The 19,702-nt window shown below is 40.8% G+C and overlaps 2 protein-coding genes across 6 annotated transcripts; both read left to right on the top strand.

The window, feature by feature from the left end:
* Nucleotides 1-470: 470 nt before the first annotated feature.
* Nucleotides 471-10,848, top strand: mxd1 (MAX dimerization protein 1). Of its 2 annotated transcripts, XM_077601799.1 has the most exons (7): nucleotides 471-576; nucleotides 660-1,443; nucleotides 2,063-2,162; nucleotides 4,456-4,485; nucleotides 5,946-6,060; nucleotides 6,612-6,771; nucleotides 7,271-10,848. In XM_077601799.1, the coding sequence occupies exons 2-7, from the start codon at nucleotides 1,377-1,379 to the stop codon at nucleotides 7,465-7,467; spliced, it is 669 nt and encodes a 222-aa protein (XP_077457925.1). In that variant the 5' UTR covers nucleotides 471-576; nucleotides 660-1,376; the 3' UTR covers nucleotides 7,468-10,848. The 2 variants fall into 2 exon arrangements, with proteins under 2 accessions (XP_077457925.1, XP_077457924.1); XM_077601798.1 differs by lacking the exon at nucleotides 471-576 and having other exon boundaries at nucleotides 592-1,443.
* Nucleotides 8,191-18,442, top strand: neff1 (neuronal intermediate filament family member 1). Of its 4 annotated transcripts, none has more exons than XM_077601793.1 (7): nucleotides 8,191-8,337; nucleotides 10,947-11,046; nucleotides 11,639-11,740; nucleotides 12,108-14,239; nucleotides 15,749-16,066; nucleotides 16,148-16,272; nucleotides 16,903-18,442. In XM_077601793.1, the coding sequence occupies exons 4-7, from the start codon at nucleotides 13,214-13,216 to the stop codon at nucleotides 17,225-17,227; spliced, it is 1,794 nt and encodes a 597-aa protein (XP_077457919.1). In that variant the 5' UTR covers nucleotides 8,191-8,337; nucleotides 10,947-11,046; nucleotides 11,639-11,740; nucleotides 12,108-13,213; the 3' UTR covers nucleotides 17,228-18,442. The 4 variants fall into 4 exon arrangements, with proteins under 4 accessions (XP_077457919.1, XP_077457922.1, XP_077457921.1 ...); XM_077601796.1 differs by having other exon boundaries at nucleotides 13,245-14,239; XM_077601797.1 differs by lacking the exons at nucleotides 8,191-8,337; nucleotides 10,947-11,046; nucleotides 11,639-11,740 and having other exon boundaries at nucleotides 12,925-12,959; nucleotides 13,245-14,239.
* The last annotated feature ends 1,260 nt before the right edge of the window (nucleotides 18,443-19,702 follow it).

Here is a 19,702-nt window from a genome sequence, read left to right on the forward strand (position 1 = left end):
ACTCTGAAATTAAATAATGAAACGTTATCCTTGATAAATGATGTTTTTTGTATGATAAATGTTAGTATGACTACTGTTTTACATCATATATAATCTCCCTAACATTCAACTACTGTGAAGTTCATTTTAAATGTATAAATATTTAGCAGTAATAGCCTTGTTTGAGACCAGTAGGTATATATTCTGGTTGTAAAGACTTTGGCACGTCATTCACTGGCAAACGTGAGTCTTAAGAACCAAGAGTGACGCGCCTGCGCAGATGACTTTATAGGAGGAGCAAACTAAAGAGCGCATGGAACAAATCCAGGTCCACGAACCAAGACAACACTGCAAGAGCCAATCACAACGCTATACTGCGATACAGCATGCTTACGTGGGCGTTACGAGTCAAAATGCTGGCCAATGATCAACTGGATTTAACATAATTCAACCAATGCTGTCCAGCTGCGCGTCCTTCATTGTGGCTCCACCAACGAACAAAGCTGTCGTGTGCGGAACCAAAATGGCTGACAAGGACATCAGTTTCTGTGGACGCGGACCACCTGTAATGATTGACAAATTGAATGCCCAATAGAAGTCTGAGTTGCTATTTCCAATAAGCAATCACATCGAACCTTGGAATACAGTAATTAAATGTCATTTGTGTTTGCTTTATACAGGAGGCGGCAGCTAGATTTACGCTCGCTGATATTTGTGGCTTTAAACGTTTGACCAGACGCGAAGCGCGTGATCACCGATGAACTAGCACAAGAACAAGCTATCAACACATCCTTCAACTCATAAGGTTGGAAGACATCGTCGGGTAAACACCTAACTCGCTTTATTTCCCCGTAACTTACTTAACGAGGCCAATATTTGTGCTCGATAGGCCCAGAAATAGAATCGCCTGGACGTCGACGAACTCGTAAACAAACTTATGTTAATGATAGCATATTGTCATCGACTCGATTTCTCCTCGTTTTCCAGACTGAGCGAGAATATTTTTTCATGCGTCAAACAATACTTAAAACTGCCTGTAAAGTAAATTTCTAGCTTGTCTCGCATCCATTTTCTATAAAGCAGTATTTACCAGAGAAGCTAAACGCTACAATATTAACCCGAACCACTTCAGCTGTCATTTTCGGCAAACAATCAGGGGGGAAAGTGTGTTTTTGCCTTATTTCGTGGCACATTGACGTTTTTTATAACCCGTTTAATACTTAGTCGACGAGACACACACACACTTGCCTTAAAATAGCAGCCACTGTCAGAGCAGAAAGCTGCCGTGTGTGTGCGCGTGCGTGTGTGTGTGTGAGCGCGCGTGGACGAAGAGCAGGTTGTGTACAGCCACGGGATCCCTCATCGGATTATTGAAATATCAGTGATATTGCCTGAACATGACGGCTATCGGAATGGTGCAGATGCTCATCGAAGCAGCCGAGTATCTTGATCGCCGAGAACGAGGTCAGTATTATTATTTCATTCTCGTTTGTTATTGATTTTATGCATTGGCAATATGCAGTGAGACCCATCCCCCTTTATGAGTCGTATTTGTGCATCTATCCTGTTAAAAAAATGACGATTCGTTCCCCCGATCTCGTTTTTATTTTTGTTGACACCAATCGCTACATGTGTATTTTGCAAAACATTGCATTGGAATGTACCACTAACCCCCAAAATGGTTTTATATCCATGGTCTATGCGTTTAATGAATGCATAAAGCAAAGGGGAATCGACTCTAATGGTATTGGTGGTATTTGTCATTTTTATTTTTAATAATGTAAGGTTCAATGTGATGTGCACACAGGTATATTTTTTATTTGTTTTTGTTTTTTTTAAATGATAGCCCCTCCTTTCCTGCTGTTGTGGTTTTTCTAGAGGGGTTTATTCCAGTTCAAGATGACATCATTGTCCAGGCAGAGGGGGGGGGGAGAATACAGCAGAAAATGGGGATGCTTTAACTGGGCTTGCACCCAAGTTTACAAAATGTTCATTGAATGATAAATATATGAAAAGCATATTGTGGTATTCATTTATTTTTGGACACCATTTGACTCAAATGGTTATACTTATGTGCTTGCAGAAGCTGAGCATGGCTATGCTTCCCTACCACCTTTCATCAGCAGCCAAGAGAGAGAAAGTTTGAAAAGGAAGAGCAAAAGCAAGAAAAACATTAGTAGCAGGTACAACTTAATTCCATCTGGAGTTGATTTGTCCGAATTCGCCAACATGAAAAACTAATACTACTGTTACATTCATTCACATTTAGTCTTAAAAAAGTTTTCCACTCATTAATTTTCTATACTTCTTATCTTTATTCGAGTTACAATGTACTGGAGTAGATCCCAGCTGACCTAGTACGAAAGGCAAACTACACCCTAACTCACGTGTCAAAGTGGCGGCCCGGGGGGGCAAATCTGGCCCTCCGCATCATTTTGTGTGGCCCGGGAAAGTAAATCATGAGTGCCGACTTTCTGTTTTAGGATCAAATTAAAATGAAGAGTATAGATGTATATTAAATTTCCTGATTTTCCCCCTTTTTAAATCAATAATTGTAATTTTTTAATCTATTTTTTCTGTGTTTTTAGTTCAAAAATCATTTTGTAAAATCTAAAAATATATAGAAAAAAGCTAAAATAAACATTGTTTTAGATGTATAAAAAAAACTGAATATTCAGGGCTTTTAATCCAGTTCTTTTAATCCATTTATAAATAAATAAAAATCGAAATATTATATCTAAAATGGTCGATCCACGTGAAATCAAGTTGACGTTAAAGCGGCCCGCGAACCAACCCAAGTCTGACACCCTTGCCCTAACTGGTCGCTAGTCGTAGGGCATACGTAGAGTCAAACAACCATTCACACTTACAATGCCACTGCCACTGTGTGGGGATCAAACCCACACTACCCAGACCGAGGTTATTAGGCCAATGAACCACTACACTATGACTTCAAATGATGAATTCATATGATGTTTTGTGGTGGTTTCGGTCATTAGAGCTCATTTTCACAATATCTGCCAACAGTAACTACTGAAGATGTTGCTCATTGAATGAAATCCTGATTTAGTTAGTGAGAATTTTTTGATGAATATTTGCTATATTCAACTCTCAGAAATATGGAAAAGAGAATGTAGAAAAATTGAATTCACTAAGAATTTCTCAGCCTCCTCTATTGCCTGTTGTTTCTCAATGTGTGGGTGTTACGGCATGTGAGCGTGGAGGTGGTATAGTGTATATGTGCATGAATCAGTAGTACCCCCGCCCCCACTGTCATGTCTCTCTTATTTTTTCTTTCCTCATCATTCTCACTCACACACCATTTTTTTTCTCCTGACAGTAACACCTCACCTCCCCCACTTCTTTCGAGTGTTCCCTGCTAGGTTCCCACTCTCGGAAGGGAGCGCATTAGCGCCTTTATTACATAAATGAAGAGATTCCTCCCCCACCGCCCTCATGTTCATATTCTCTTTGTGACTGCATTGTATTATGTGTAAAAAAAAATTGTGCGTCCCCCGTTGTCCGGGTACATGAAGTCTAGTCATTCTGAGAAATTCGTAATCCCGTCTGTTAAAGAGCCTCTCTGATGTAACAAACATAGCCAATTTTTTTTCTTGTGCTGAATTACAAAACAGAAATACAGTAATCCCTCGAATATCGCGGTTAATGTAGACTAGAAATGGCCGCGACAATTGAAAAATCGCAATTAGGGTCACCCCTATTATAACTCCCTTTTCCCCACTATTGAGTTTTAGCGTGAATTTTCACATTTTTATGAACTTAAAAAAAAAAAAAAAAATGAAAATTAGCAGAAAAAAATGGCGAAGAAGTGAATTCGCGTTAATCGAGGGAAGACTGTAGTTCCTCTTGAAAAATGTTGATTTTCCACTTATTTACATTGAGTGATATCACGAGAGAGGTCCAATCCAGTGTGACTTTAGCGGATTGGATGATCAGATAATGAGTTAATACTTAAAAATAAATAAATACATTTTAAAAACCCAATCTTTTTTTCCACCCCATTCCAAGCCTCTGAAGATGACGGAAATTGAATTACCTCCGATTCAAGTCAATTATTTTGAAAACCCCAGAAACTGGAATTCCATTTTGTGGCTCAGTTCGTGTCATTACTTCTGACTACCATTCTTGTGTATTCTTTTTAGAGTTAATAATGAGAAAATACTGTATATAGGGGCAAAGTCTAAGCCCAATGTTTCTGGTTACTGCCACCTCCTCACATGCACTGAGCTTAAAAAGAACACGTTTCCATTAGTGAGTGAACTGCCGGCTTTACAAAAGCCGTCTTCTTTTCCTTCATTTTCTTTTGAAAGTAAAAACAACCGCCTCTGCCCGCCATATTCTCCCTCGCACAGTTTTGATCAATCGATTTCTTTCATACACCCCAACAGAATGCAGTTATAGGCTGTGTTAATGACCTGAAAAAGGGGTTGTTCACGTTTTGCTTTATCTCCACAGGTCTACGCATAATGAAATGGAAAAGAACAGGTATGTAATGTCAATCTTGTTCAATTGGTTTATGTAAACTGATAATCTATTTCCTCTTCCATTTCGGTCCTAGTCAATCTCTTTAGAAATGTGCAAAACCGTAATTGCTGATGTTGGTCAAAATGCAAAATGTTTTTAAAATTAAAAGCTCAATGCATTTTTAAATACTCTAAAACAAACCCATACCGACAGCCATGTTCATAATAACTGGGAAAAAATAATATTAGCAGTATTTTAGAGTTAATGTATTGTATTAAATGTACAGTTAAGGCAGTCTTAAGTTCTCAGTATTTTTGGGACTGTAAAGTAATTTGACACACCATAATTGAACTAGTTTATTTTTAAACATAAGGGGTTTGACATCTCTCCCTTATTTCAATCAATGTACTTGTTTATAATAATTTGGAGGTCATTAAAAACAATTTGAATACATCCATAAAGAACACTAAATTATAGTTTGAGGTAAAATAAAGGTCCTTTAGTGCGCCCTCCATCATGAAAAATACCGTTTTTCTTTCTAAATATTATCGTAAATGCTTTTGAAAAGAAACCAAATTGCAAGGAAGAGTTAACCTTTATAGTTCGAGTCTTATCATTTTATATCGGAATACTCCCCTATTGACACAGTGCCCTTTTGCACTTTAAGCAGAACAATCGGCAAGTGAAAGAGCCACTCCTCTCTTTTCCTCATTTACCTGGACCACAAGAGTCTGAAGGGGGTTGTTAACAAACATTCACTACAGCACGTTATGTCACAAGGTAGACTAGGGCATTGGCTTTCTTATGTAAGGACTTACTTGAATGACATTTGGTCTTTGGAAATCACATGTAAAACACACTTACCCTTTCATTCATGTAAAGCTGTACTTTACTACTTTATGTTCTTTTTAAGTCTTAATTTATCATGTTCAACTACTTTAGACAATTACTTTGTGCAAGTGAATTTAATGTTATGGACGGACTTGTATGACTTTAAGCTCCGCCTACTATTGTGTATTCAGTGATACAATACTCTCCCAGTATGAATTTAACTGAAACAGATATTAAACTGGGAGTTCATTCGACCTCGGGAAGGATAAACATTTCCACAGTTAAATGTTAGTGTCCTACACACTGGCACTCAAACATACACACTGGCAGGCACACAGTTTTTGTGAGGCTGCAGATGGAGGTGTGTATTGCATAACAGCCGGGTCAGTTGGTCTCAAACACCCACCAGACCTTAGCAACCGACAGAACTGTCAGTTTGGAGCCATGTAGAAAAAAAGTGATATATGTGAATGGTTGGAATGGATGTCTTTCATCAGAATGATCATGGTAGTCATCCATTTTTTTTGTTATCTTGGGAAATAGTGAGCACAAATATGTATATATTTTTGCAAGTTCTTATTGAAATGCATTAGGTCGAATGGTTAGTGTTCATATGTGGACAAGTCTGTTTTCTTCCCTTCTTCCTCTAGACGGGCACACCTACGACTGTGTTTAGAACGACTGAAATCCATGGTTCCGTTAGGTCCAGACGCCAACAGGCACACCACCCTGAGCCTGTTAATGAAGGCCAAGAATCACATCAAGGTGTGTGTGGGTATCATATTTTAGTCATGGCGCAATCTCAAAATACCGTTTTTTTTTTAGTACAAAAAAAAAGATGGCAGTGGCACAAGGGGTGGCCCAGAAGCTGAGTGGTTAGCGCGTCGGCCTCACAGTGGGGGACCTGGGTTCAAATCCTGGTCGGTCCACCTGTGTGGAGTTTGCACACCCGGCCTCCGGGCCTGCGTGGGTTTTCTCCGGGTACTCCGGTTTCCTCCCACATTCCAAAGACATGCATGGTAGGCTGATTGGACACTCTAAATTCCCCCTAGATATGAGTGTGAGTGTGAATGGTTGTTTGTCTTCTTGTGCCCTGCGATTGGCTGGCCATCAATTCAGGGTGTCCCCCGCCCCTGGCCCAAAGTCAGCTGGGATAGAATCCAGCACCTCCCGCGACCCTAGTGAGGATAAAGCGGTTCAGAAAATGAGATGAGATGACAGTCGATTTTGGCATAGTGCAGTTCGGCCACCTGTGTTCAATGTCATACTATATCAACACTTACTCTTGCTGCATCTTATTTTTGTTTACTCTGTAGAGGTTGGAGGAGAGTGACAGAAGAGCCCAGCACACTTTAGAACAGTTGCAGAGAGAGCAGAGACATCTGAGAAGGCGCCTAGAGCAACTCGGTGTGGAAAGAATCCGAATGGACAGCACTGGCTCAACCGTGTCCTCAGATAAATCCGACTCTGACCAAGGTAGGTTGTCCGTGCAAGTTGATAAAATGTCTAATTTGGCTGCTTAATCATGCCATCCTCCTTCTCTTAGTGACCATTGTAATGGGTACTCGGTCGTTTGGTCAGCGGTCTTTTGGTCGCCCGGAAGGTTATTGATAATTACCATTTAAATTGTTGCTCAAATTCCCTAAATACAAAGTGCGAATTATTATTTAGTCATACTTAAGGCCCTATTAATTATTAGGCTAAAGAAAAGCTCAAAATTTCCCGTACTTTTATTGTGTTTTGTTGGAGAACTTGTTAAGACCCTGACTGATGTACCTTCTTCAAGGGACAACTCATGTATACATACGAACTCTTATACACTCATACACTCATACACAACTCATACACTCACACGTCCGCTCAGTGAAACTGCTCAGGGCCATTGTTGGCTTTTATTGATGCGTAGACCGTGTTGTTTTACCCAAACGACCGCACACGATTGTAATGATTTGCATTTCCTCTCTGCGTTCTACAGAGGACCTAGATGTGGACGTGGAAGGAACCGACTACCTACTGGGTGATCTGGAGTGGAGCACCAGCAGCGTGAGTGACTCTGGGGATGAACGGGGCAGCCTGCGCAGCAGCTGTAGCGATGAGGGCTACGCCAGCGCCAGCCTGCGACTCCTGCAAGACACTCAGGAGAGGGCCCAGCAGCTGGCCTGCAGCCTATAAACCTCCCTGGTTGAATCTCCTTGGAAGAATGTGTTGCCCTCCCATGGTCTTGTACCCACTTCAAATCCTCCTCTGCCCTCTGGACTCAACCAATCACGAGGCTTCTCATCCAGCCAAGCCTTTTGCTGATTTTCTTTGCCCACGAGCAAAGTAAACCTCCCCCCCGGTCAACAATCGTTACCTAACGGTCGCCAGGGCTCGTGACGTCCTCCCTTACTTGTTGTCCCTCCGTCCATTACAAATGCAACTTTCAGCCAGAGAATGTTACCGTACAATATCCCACTGCCTCTTTTTTTAACGTCTCCAAAAATCTGGATAGCACTTATGAGATTTCACACACAGACACGAGATACCCCGTCGTCGCGCTCCCCGCTAACCATATGGCGTCGCTTCGTATGGTGTGCCACAAAAGATTCAGACACCGATTGCCCAATCGGTCTGTTTTTTTTTGCACAAAATGGCCATCTTAAAATGTTCCTAGCATTTTTTTTAAATGTATACATACAACCACTCCCCTTTCATATTTTAGAGGTCATCTTGAAAGAGCTTCAAATATTACAAAGGCACGGAACAGCAATATGAGCCTCTTTAACGAAGGCCTCGCTCACCCTGACGTTTTCGGAGGTTTGGGTTCGATGCTGGGATTTCTTTTGTGAGTTATAAGTACGTGATTGTGTGTCTATGTCTGAATCTGGCGGAGGTCGATACTATACGTAAGTTTTAATCACCAGCTACCTGGCCTATTTGTGGAATGTTTTAGCAGGTGGTGCACTATTATCCATTACTTCTTGAGAAGGTGTAACCTGGGATGAAAAGTCTACCTACTGAGAATCCACGCTGGAGAACATTCCACTGTGTAAAGAGAGAGAGGCAAGTGAAGGCTGAGAGCGTTTTTTTTTTTTAATTTTTATTCCTGCCATGAATTTACACAAAAAATGTCACCTGAAAGCTAAAAAAAGTGTTTTGTTTTCCCATGAGCACATATCGTACAAAGAGTGGACTCCATTCTGCGTTAAACCCAGAAAGAGCCTCTCTTTACTTGCCTTGATCGCTATTTATTGCTTTGGAAGAAATGTACATCTATTGTAAATAGCTTAAAGAAAGATACCTATGTCTATCAGAAGTATTTATTAGATCTGGTAAAGTTAGAGAAGAATATAATATATTTAATTCGTTCTGTGTAGTTTTTGTTCCCGTGAAGTTTTGAGAGTTTCATATGTGTCATTTGTTTGCACAGAATAGGCAATCCGTAGAATATTTAGAAATGTATTTTGTGCCTCGAGGCTTTGTGTCTGTTAGGAAGTTTGAAAGCAGATCTCATGGAATAGGATGTTATTTTGTGGTTAATATTAGGGTGCCACCAGGCTTCTAAAGGGCTCTTTGCACAGAATGCCATGACATCAATGTAGGATATTTAGCTCAAAACTTCTTTCTGAAATCCAGCTGCGTTTTGGCCTTTATCGTTTTTGTTTTTAACCTGCTCGGAGGTTGAGCTCAAAAGGTTTTTGGGTTAAAACACAAAAAAACCCACTCAAATTGCCTATTCGTCCTTCATTTATGGAGAGAACTAAATTAAATTTGATAGATATATTATTGCGGTGTATGAGCATCGATTCTTGGATCCCGATTTGTAATAGTTTTGGTCTCAGGGGCTGATGTGCAGATTTATTGGTGCTTGTAGGTTTGGCGTTTCCCAGTAGACGGCATGCGTGCTTTTCAATTGTGCTCACGGAGGATACTTTTAGGGTGCCGAGCGGTCGTAGTTCGTTTGAACTTGTTTTTTTGTTATTGTTCCAAAAGCAGCACGCAAAACTACATTGAATTGATGTGTCCTAATGTGTGCACTATTCAACGTGATTTTTACAAAACCGCCGATTTCCCAGCTGTGTTAAACTCATTTGTGATTGACTGAGATATACCCCACCTTGCATAATTAGTTCTTCTTTTGAGTAGTTCTCACAACTGAAAATGAACTTTATATTACGATTGCAAAAATTAATCAAATCCAATGAGTACCACGTGCATATTTTATCATCAACTGGGATTGTTTATGACCCTTTTGGTAAATTATATTGAGCATGAATCCAATGTTGGGAAGAATAAATACACTTTAATATCCAAGTGTTTAAAACCTTTTCTAAATTGCTTTGGTGTGCAGCACAAGCTTTTGTAAAGTAACTATATGTACAGCTTTGCTGGTTAATAATAGTGCCATTTAAAAAAAAAAAGACTGGAAGAGAATAGGCAGCCATCTTAGGACAGCATAGGAGCTTTCGTGCAAAGAACCCATAACACACAGTGTACATGGAAAAATGATTTTTTTAAGTACCCAACATGACAGCTCTTATTGTTCTCAGTTCAGGCATGACAATGGTACACCAAAATCAACCAATAGACCAAAAAAAGGAAAAAAAAATCACAAAAATAAGTATGTATTAGTTTTCTGAGTGTGGAATTCTGCGTTTTTTTATTTATTTAAAAAAGCCCTTCGACAACTAGTGAGGATGTGGAGGTACAAGTATAGAAAAGCGGGTATTTACTGACATGTGCATGTAGTGTGTGTGTGTGTGTGTGTGTGTGTGTGGGTGTCTCAACACTTGGACAATTGATTTTTCATCGTGATAAAACTGCAAACATTTGAAATACTCAAAAAGCAGGAATGGAGTGGAATGTTTTATTGAGATGATTAATCAATTGGCCAATTGCGTGACATATCTTCAAAGAGGATAAAACAGGTATTGTAATGGCAGTTTTTAACACTATGTAGTTGTACAGTATAATTTAAAAAAAATGAAAAAAAATCATGTTAACCTTAGCATTTTTCCCCCATTTCCCCCATTAAATGCCCTCTTGTCTTCTGCCAATCTTTAAGTATGGCCCCCTCCCTCACCTGATCCTTTGGGGTTTTAGGCTGGGCAAGCATGCGGTACTAGATTGTTGATGGAGAACCAGGTGGTCTGTCTCTAAGGACCACCAGTTGTTTCAGCACTGATGGTTCTCGTGTTTGTTTGTACTTATTTGATTTGTGCATATTTTTGTGGCTAGTGTTGCCTTAAACTGACCTAAAATGTAAAAAAAAAAATGAAATGTGCTACATGTTTGAATAGAATCTATTGAAATGTAAAGCCAATTGTTTTGAGGCCTGCTGTCATGCATTAGCATAAATTTCCACTCCGCATCAACATTGCGCCAGGAATATCTTTGTCATCCGATGCTTCTTTTCTTCTAAAGCGCCTCATTAATTCTGTATGTTCTAAAATCAAGATGAGGGTGGACATTTTGTGCACTTGATTTTGAAAAATTGGAAGTCTGAAGCAACCTAATGTTCAGCAGCAATTTTTATTCGACATTGGAAGTAATAAATGACTTTTAAACCCTTGATTACCGACTGAGTACTTTGAGATTGTCTTTGTTTTTCCACTATGCCGAAAACTATTTCTAAAAATGTTCAGCAAATAATACCAATGTTTTTGTTGCAGGTATGATTGTACTTGAGCAGTAATTGGGAGGTTTTTCGACAACACATGGCAAACTGTTTGTCACCAGCATTTTCAGAATCATCGACTTGCCAGATATGAGGTTTGTGTAATCACTGCCATCTGACTGCTAGACACATGCGACAGAAGTAGGGGGTGGGTATGTTAAAAGGACCCTCCTACCACACACACGCACACACACCTTCTGGATCCGAAAATGTTTCAGAAATGGACACCATCCAAAAATATTTTTTAAGCCATGAATGGTAAGGAACTCCTTAATGTCTTCATTCAAGTGGAAATTCAAATTTGGTCATTTTATGATTTGGTTTTATCAGGCCCTATTGTGTATTAGAAAAAAAACATTCAAACCTATATTAATAATAGGTAATTTAGGCCCAAACTCATGCAAATAACCCGCATTTGTGCACCCAGTCAATACCATCTGACGATCAACCTGGAACAAAATAGCATGACCACATCACCCTGCAGACTGATTACTGATCAGTGATATAACAATTTCTAATGAATATCAACGATGTTGTTTTTGCATTTTAATGAATTAGATTTTGAGCGGTCCAGTGCTCTAAAGCATACAATATATAGGCTGTATGAATTTTAAAGTAGTATTTGTCTAGACTTAATGTCTTCTATGTTATTCAATTGTAAACTACACATTGTTCTGTGTATTCCAGTTTGTAATATAGTAGCTGTATTTTGACATCTGCCTGCCATTTTTAAAAAGCCATGACCATTGGGGGTCTTCGCTGGAAGAACAGTACCATCTTGCGGTCCAGGTTGGTGTAACATTTCTTATGTCTGGATTCAAACAGGTATACTACTACAGTACTATATATGTACTGTAATGTGGTGTAATTGATCAGTGAAGACTTAACAAATATTCTGTGTCATGCCTAACTGTATAAATCCAGTCAAATCCTTGTTTTATTTTGTCTGAGTAGTATTTAAACAGTAATGTAAATGATACAAAATAATTTCAACAATATTATTAATATAAAACAGGTATGGGCGATCACAGCTGCTGTATCGTTCCTTAATTATTTGCTTTTTTTTCTGCATTGCATATTGGATTTTAGATTGTTGAAGTTTTTTTGTGCTAGTTTTATAACTACTTTTTTGTATATACTACTATATATGTACTAGGTTTGTTAAAGACTCCCCTTCCCATGCCCCCTTGAGGCCCGGGCCCCGTTGCAGGCGCACCCCCTTAAGCTCCGCCCCTGTCCGTGAGGCTGTGAAAATGTACCAAGAGCCAATAGCAACCTTTCCCATCTTGCTGAGTCACTGTCACCCCACACAGCCCCCACCCCCACCCCAGTTTTCGCGTTTGTCACCACCACACCCTGCAAAAGATCCAAAATGCAGCATTGCATTTGGGGTGGGACTTTTTAACCACACTTAAAAATAACCTTGCTTTTTGGGTGAATTGCACATCTCGAGCAAGAGCATCTAAATAATGCAAATTTTAGATCATCAAGCAAAGATGTATGAGTGTTTACCTTTACTCTCTAAACCCTGATGTGGGATGAGATAACAATGATGGATTTATGAGATTTTGGTACCTTCTTGTGTAGAACATGTTTATAGACAGGTGTGCTTTTAGACTGTCAATTAGTTTTATTGGGAAAACGGTTTCTAAATTTATTTGGAACCAAGTTGCATTGATTATTTATTAGTGTGTTCATAGCTGGGATTTTTGCTGTCACATGAACCAACAGAAATGAACTAGCTCTTTCAGTCTATATGCATTAGACGTCTAGCATCGTCAATGGTACTGAGGCATAAAAATGTACCTGCAGTCCTTCCAGTTGAAATGATTTTGAAGTAAATTGTTTGCAAAGGTTGGCAATAAGTTAAGGCTAGTTAGTGGAGAGAGCTTGTCATGGGATTGCATGAAATTGCATTGTAATGTGATGTTAGTGTCTGCTAAATGCATTTGACAAATGTTTTTACATTCCAGGGATGTGTGAGAGGAAATAAAAGTGCAATGCAGAGGTGAGGATTAGTCGTATAAAGTGAGGGAAGGAGTGGGTGGGGTGGCTTTTTTTGGTGGTACTGCAGTAACAAAACACACCCTGATGCACTGCTGTGGGCCTACATTGATGCCATTCGTGCAAGAACAGCAAAATAAAAAATAAAAAAAACACCTTTGCCAGGGCTGGTAACAAGTGTCCGGTCAAAAGCAGACTTATTTTTTGCATCATCACGGACACTGAAAGTGAAATCCATGTTGAAAGGCATGTAATAAAATGCTTTCTTTTGTCGACTTTCACGCGGAAGGAGCAGGGGAGGGGGCGTGGCTATCCTGCTTGGGGTTAGCAAGTCTCCTCGAAGCCCCCCAACACCCCCCTCCATCCCATCTCCCGTTCTCCCCTGCGTCAGATGATGCGCAAGGCAGCCCTCCCTATAAAAGCACCTGCGTTGAAGTCAAGCGTGCAGGATCCGAGCGACTTCGCGTCTCCACACACGCACAGCCGCACTCCTTCAAGTTGATCAGAAAAGCAAAGATGAGTTACTCCAGCGAGATGTACGGCAGCAGCTCCTATCGGAAGATTTTTGGAGATGCCCCGCGGTCCAGCCGCGTGGGTGTGACCAGCATCAGCAGCAGCAGCATGAGCAGCAGCAGCCCATCCCGCGTGCACGCCTCCGGGTACCGCAGCCGCACTTACGGGTCCCCCTCGGTGATCTCCTCCGGCGGGTACCGCAGGAGCGCCGCCTCCGCCCCCGCTCGCGGCTTCTCCTCCATGCAGGACTCCCTGATGGACCTGAGCCAGTCCACGGCGGTGACCAACGAGCTGAAGATCATCCGAACCAACGAGAAGGAGCAGCTGCAAGGTCTCAACGACCGCTTTGTGTCCTTCATCGAGAAGGTGCACCACCTGGAGCAGCAGAACAAAGTTCTAGAGGCGGAGGTGACGCTCCTGCGGCAGCGCAACAGCGAGCCGTCGCGACTCCACGAGCTCTACGAGCACGAGATCCGCGAGTTGCGGGCGCGGGTGGAGGAGCTGACCCACGAGAAGAGCCAGGTGCAGATGGACTGCGTGCAGATGAACGAGGCTCTGGAGCGCCTCCGGGAGAAGCTGGACGAGGAGAGCAGGCTGAGGGAGGAGGCGGAGAACACCCTGAAGGGCTACCGCAAGGACGTGGACGACGCCACCTTGGCCCGCCTGGAGCTGGAGAAGAAGGTGGAATCGCTGCTGGACGAGATCGCCTTCCTCAGGAAAGTTCACGAGGAGGAGCTGCAAGAGTTGCAGTCGTCCATGCAGGCCACGCAGGTACGTGTCGATTTAAAACCAAAACTTTACCAGCTCCATTGATCTCCGTGGAACGCGTTGGTACTGCATTCGACACTGCATTGGTATTGGAAGGCCCATTGGGTATTGCCGTCCAATTCGTTTAAACGAGGAGGACTGGTTATGTATGCCCATATTTCAGTGCCATTGACGGTGCCAGACCTCCAATCCGTCTTGACTATGGGAAGATAATCGATGGTGGTTTGGACGTCGAGTGCAAGCTTGAAAAAGCATTTTTTGCTGCATTTTCACTGCCTTTTATATCTAATGTCAAAGGCAATTTATGGTACTGCAGTGCTCCAGCTTGGTGGTCCCACACCCTTTTGCAGTAAGCTATTAAAGGCTGGTGAAAACTTTCCTTTAAGCAGCTTTGCATATGTATAGTAATTATATTAGGGATATCACGATATGAGATTGCCAATGTTCAATATTTGATCAATTCTGTGATACTGGATTGGATTGGATAACTTTATTCATCCCGTATTGGGGAAATTTCGTTGTCACAGTAGCAAGAGGGTGAGGATGCAGAAATAGGAAAGGCATTTTAGACATAAATAGATAGGTAATAAGTAAGTTAAAAAATAAATACATGAACAAATATATAAATAAATAAGCGTGTCGCTGAAGAATTAGAATCAAGAATAAGAATTGCTGATTTTTTTTCACAAAGGTTGCTGTACAAGAGTAAAACTCCTACTTATCTTCATTGATGAATATTTACTTAAAAATTTCAGGAGTTGAAATACAATTTTGCAAAGCATTCTATTCAAGCCCAATCTCTTAATGATATAATAGCATGTTTGCTTTATATCAACTTTTTGGTGCGTGCCTAGCCAAAGCTAAATTCTAAAGACACTAAAGCGTTTTTTTTTGGACCGAGACATAACTGCAATGTTATGAAGGTGCATTATTTTGTATAATATGCATACAAACAGAAGTGAAAACAATTATATTGTCATTTAAATTTATGTGCAAGCAATTACGAAGTCGCGGGCCAGCGACGCTGCACAGAAATAGCGCATCATTTAAGGGTGTGGTCTCCCCAAGGATCAGTATTCAGGACAGCAACTCGACTCTTTGATTCTAATCAATTTTAACAACAGCATGCATTCAAAACGGTTAACTTACCTTCACATCTACCAAAGGACTTTGTTGCTGAGTAAAAGTAACTTAAAGTGGAATCAATATATTGAGAGACGGTTGCCAGGAGGATTTCTCAAGGGTATTTGCTGCTTTCCTCTGAGAGATTTTCCTGCAACGTAAGCTATTGACAGCGCAGCAGAAGCGCCAGTCAGCAGCCAATCGTTCCGCTCAGTCCTTCAGCAATCGCTGACTGCGATTCACTTCATTAGCATATCGCTTCAAAGCACATACGCTTGCCACGCAGACTTATTTTTGAGGACTTAATGCAACCAGGACAAAACAAATGGTGCCTTCAAGTCACAATTCTAAAATTGGAACGTAAACCCTTTTGGAAATCCACGTTTCCAGGTCTCGGTGGAGATGGACATGAGCAAACCGGATCTGACCGCGGCCCTGAAGGACATCAGGGCCCAGTACGAGAACCTCTCGTGCAGGAACCAGGCCCAAGCGGAAGATTGGTACCGTTCCAAGTTTGCCACGGTGACCGAGGCGGCGGCTCGCAACCAGGACGCCATCAAACACTCTAAGGAGGAGCTGACCGAGTACCGCAGGCAGGTGCAAGCCCGCACCCTGGAAATCGAGGCCCTCAGGGGCCACAACGAGGCCCTGGAGCGGCAGATTGCCGAGATGGAGGATCGCCATAACAATGAAGTCGGAGACATGCAGGTTTGTGATTAGGCATCGACGGACTCTTGCGAAACGGTTCATATGCTTGGACGTAATTCTTGGCTGTTTTCTCTTTGGTAGGATACTATTCAGCAGCTGGAAACTGCGCTGCGCAGCACCAAAGGAGAAATGTCCCGTCACTTGCGTGAATATCAAGATCTGCTGAATGTCAAAATGGCCCTTGACATTGAAATAGCTGCTTACAGGTTTGTAATATATTCTATATAAGATCGCACTTTACTGCAATAATTATTTCAATTTCAAGTAGCGTATTCTCCGGACTATAAGTCCCCCTCTTTTTTTCACTTTGAATGCCAACAGATTTTTATGTTGTGTTTTTATGCTATAATTATCCAAAAATACGGTTGAAATGTTACATTAGGGCAAACAAAGTAGATCTGATCAGCATTATTTTTTTAGTAATATGTAAGACTGTGTGTGGGATAAACTGAAAGATTATACACATTTATTTAATTAATTTAATTTGGTTAAGAAGTGATTTCCAGTTTAGATTCCATTTAATTATTTATTCCTAATTGCAAGCCGAAATCAAGGAACACTCTAAATACAATAATAAAATGACTTAAATTCACAGTTTTTCTAAAAGCCTTTGTTTTTCTTATAGGTTTAAAAAAACATTTTAGCATTGTTATTAGTTTTGTTTAATACATAAAATTTATTGTGTGAGAGATTAATAAGTAGCAAAGTAGTGCAGTAATACAAAAGTAAACAAAAAATAATACAATAACCACTCCCCATCCCTTTTCTTTTGAAATTCCAATTGCAATTGCATTTATTGGTTTCACAATGTTAATATCATTTATTGTTGTACACAGAAAACTGCTGGAAGGCGAGGAGTGCCGCCTCAGCACTGTTGGTGGCGGCATGGTGCAGTCCGGTTACCCAGGCTTCTCCTACATGTCATCCCGCACCTACTCCTTGGGAGCCTACAGGAAGTCCAAGCCGGAGGAAGAAGAAGAAGAAGAAGACAAGGAGGATGAAGAGAACGAGGAGGAAGAGGAGGAAGACGAAGGAGACGACCAGGACGGAGGTGAGGAGGAAGAGGAGGAAGAAGAAGAAGAGGAGGAAGAAAAGCCAAAGGGGAAGGATGAGAAGGAGAAGAAGAAAGAAAGTCCCACTGAGAAGAGCAGCAAGAACTAAACTCTTCACGTAGCTTGATCATCATCATCATCATCATCATCACCATTTCTCATTCTTCCTGCTAATCACGTGCTGACATGACCAATTGCATACGCACACAATATTATCAAGAGGTTAGTTCAACTTTAAATATCTTTTTTCTCTCCCCTCAATTTAAGCAATGAATGTGCCAACCACGACAAATGGGAGTAATTTAGAAGTAAATGCACATTTAGCTCACAGACATGCAGACGAATGCACAATGCATGACATAAACAGCCAGTCCAACTTTTACGGTGCTACGTGATTTTTCGAGCTAAAAGTTGGCAGACTTTTTCTGTTGTTAATCATAGCCCAACCAGCTCCGCTGGTAATATTAGCTTGTCAAACTGGGCTGGAAAGCAGAATAAATGACTTTCATTTCAGTCCAACCTTGTGTGAACCGTCCATCAATCATCCGTAGCCCTTCACCTCCTCCGCAAAGTCAAATCGCTACAAAAATGCCAACTCATAAATTATAGAAGCGTGTATTGACATCGTGTTTTTATTTGCTGAAATAAAGAACACAAACCGCTTCGAATTGATCATTACATGAAATTTTGGAAAGTGATCTGTCTTCCCGTGATTCATTTCCATTGGGTTTCTGTTAATGATTTTTTGGGGGGCAGGGCGAGAACCAACCATGTTATGCTATCTTTTTCATACAAACACCTCATGATGTTGGTTGAATGTAGCGTGTGTGCATGACTGAGTGGAAGGCAGCTGACAATGACATCGATAGCCCTCCACTCCGACTGCAAATGGCAGGTGGTCCATGTTGAGTCCATGGATCATACAAGGGCTATTTTCACGCCAACCTCTTGTTTTTTCTTCTCATCTGAGGTGTTAGTAAGAATCCCTATCATCACACCGCACATCTTTGACCTTCCTTCTCCTTGACAAATGAATGAAACAAGAGGCACAAATGCATGGCCTGATTCTCAGAGCTTGAATACTGTACTTGTGGTTGGAAATCATAATTTGCTTGTTGTGGTTTCAATTTAAACTTGCCTTAAGCCTAACTGAAGCTATAAAATACAACCTGTTCTCTCCAGTGTCATAATTAATGCTGGGCTAGCAGAGGTTTCAAGACACTTTCTCATTGGATCTGCTTACTTCATAACTGTGACTGTACATGCTGCCAGCTAATGCAGTGACTTTCTCTCAAAGCCAAATAAAATCATTTATTATCTCCAAGTACTCTATGACTAAGTTTGTTCAGAACACCCATAATTCTAAAATAAAAACATAAATACAAGGAATGTACAGATCCGTCACTAACACTGTGTGAGTGCCAATTTCAAAACAAAAGACCAGCATATATATATATATATATATATATATATATATATATATATATATATATATATATATATATATATATATACATACATATACATATACATATACATATATACATTACATATACACACACACATATATATACACATATACATATACATATTATATATACTGAATATTGGGGCCACACTATTGTACCTAGTGTGGCTTTTATTTTGAAGTAATGTCTCCCAGTGTGATCGTTCTGGCAAATAAGTTAAAACATTTTTTTTAGCGGATAACTTTCAGGAGTCAAGGTGGAATGCAAAAGGGCTGAAACAATTGAAATCTGGTCCAAATTTAATATTTTCGTTGTGCCCAGGGGCGGATCTAGAAAAAATATTCACGGGGGGACATGAGGCAGGGGGCTATTTGAAGGGGGGGCAAATATTTGTTTTTAGAATGTTCCATAAATGTCAAGCGTTACAGTTTCAACGGTATTGAAAAGTTGTGTAACTCCAATGTCAGTATGATGAACCTTTCGTCCATGACACAAAAAGAGTAATGGCACATTCGGTGGCCTGTGTAGCGAGGGACACAGACACCAACAGTGTCAGAGAGCAGATTTATGATGAATTCAGGGATCCGATCAATGCCGGGTGGTGAGCGGACGTGTGTTGCTTGCTGAAGCGTTGCCCTTGATCCGTTACTGCCGTTTGTGTGCTGCAGTCAGCAGATTTCTTCTCGTGGGGATCATATATTATATCTAATCAAATGACTCTCCTCTTCTCTTTAAAACAATATTGGACATGCCGGATATGACATTAAGGATAAGCCTCTATTTACGTTTATTACATGTCATTATTTTCCGTGACTTTAAGATCTACTTCTACTGATCGGTGACCTTGTAGTATTCTTACACGCCGACCTGTAAAGTGGGCATTTTTTTTCCTCGATAAAGTTTTCATGGGATTCAAATGTACTTGTTTGTTGTTCTGTCAAAGTGTCTTTTCTCCCGCAAACCCCTTTCACCCTTCTGTCTGTCTGCCATGCTCTCACCCTCTACCTCCATGCACTGCTATATATAGACTTCTGCATTGCAGATGTCCCACAGCTCTGCAGAACTCGAGCTGCTAAATAGCCCGTGCCAAAAAATGTATTGTTTTGATAATTCAT

Source organism: Stigmatopora argus, chromosome 5 (genome assembly GCF_051989625.1).
Source record: "Stigmatopora argus isolate UIUO_Sarg chromosome 5, RoL_Sarg_1.0, whole genome shotgun sequence".
NCBI classification, from domain to species: domain Eukaryota; kingdom Metazoa; phylum Chordata; class Actinopteri; order Syngnathiformes; family Syngnathidae; genus Stigmatopora; species Stigmatopora argus.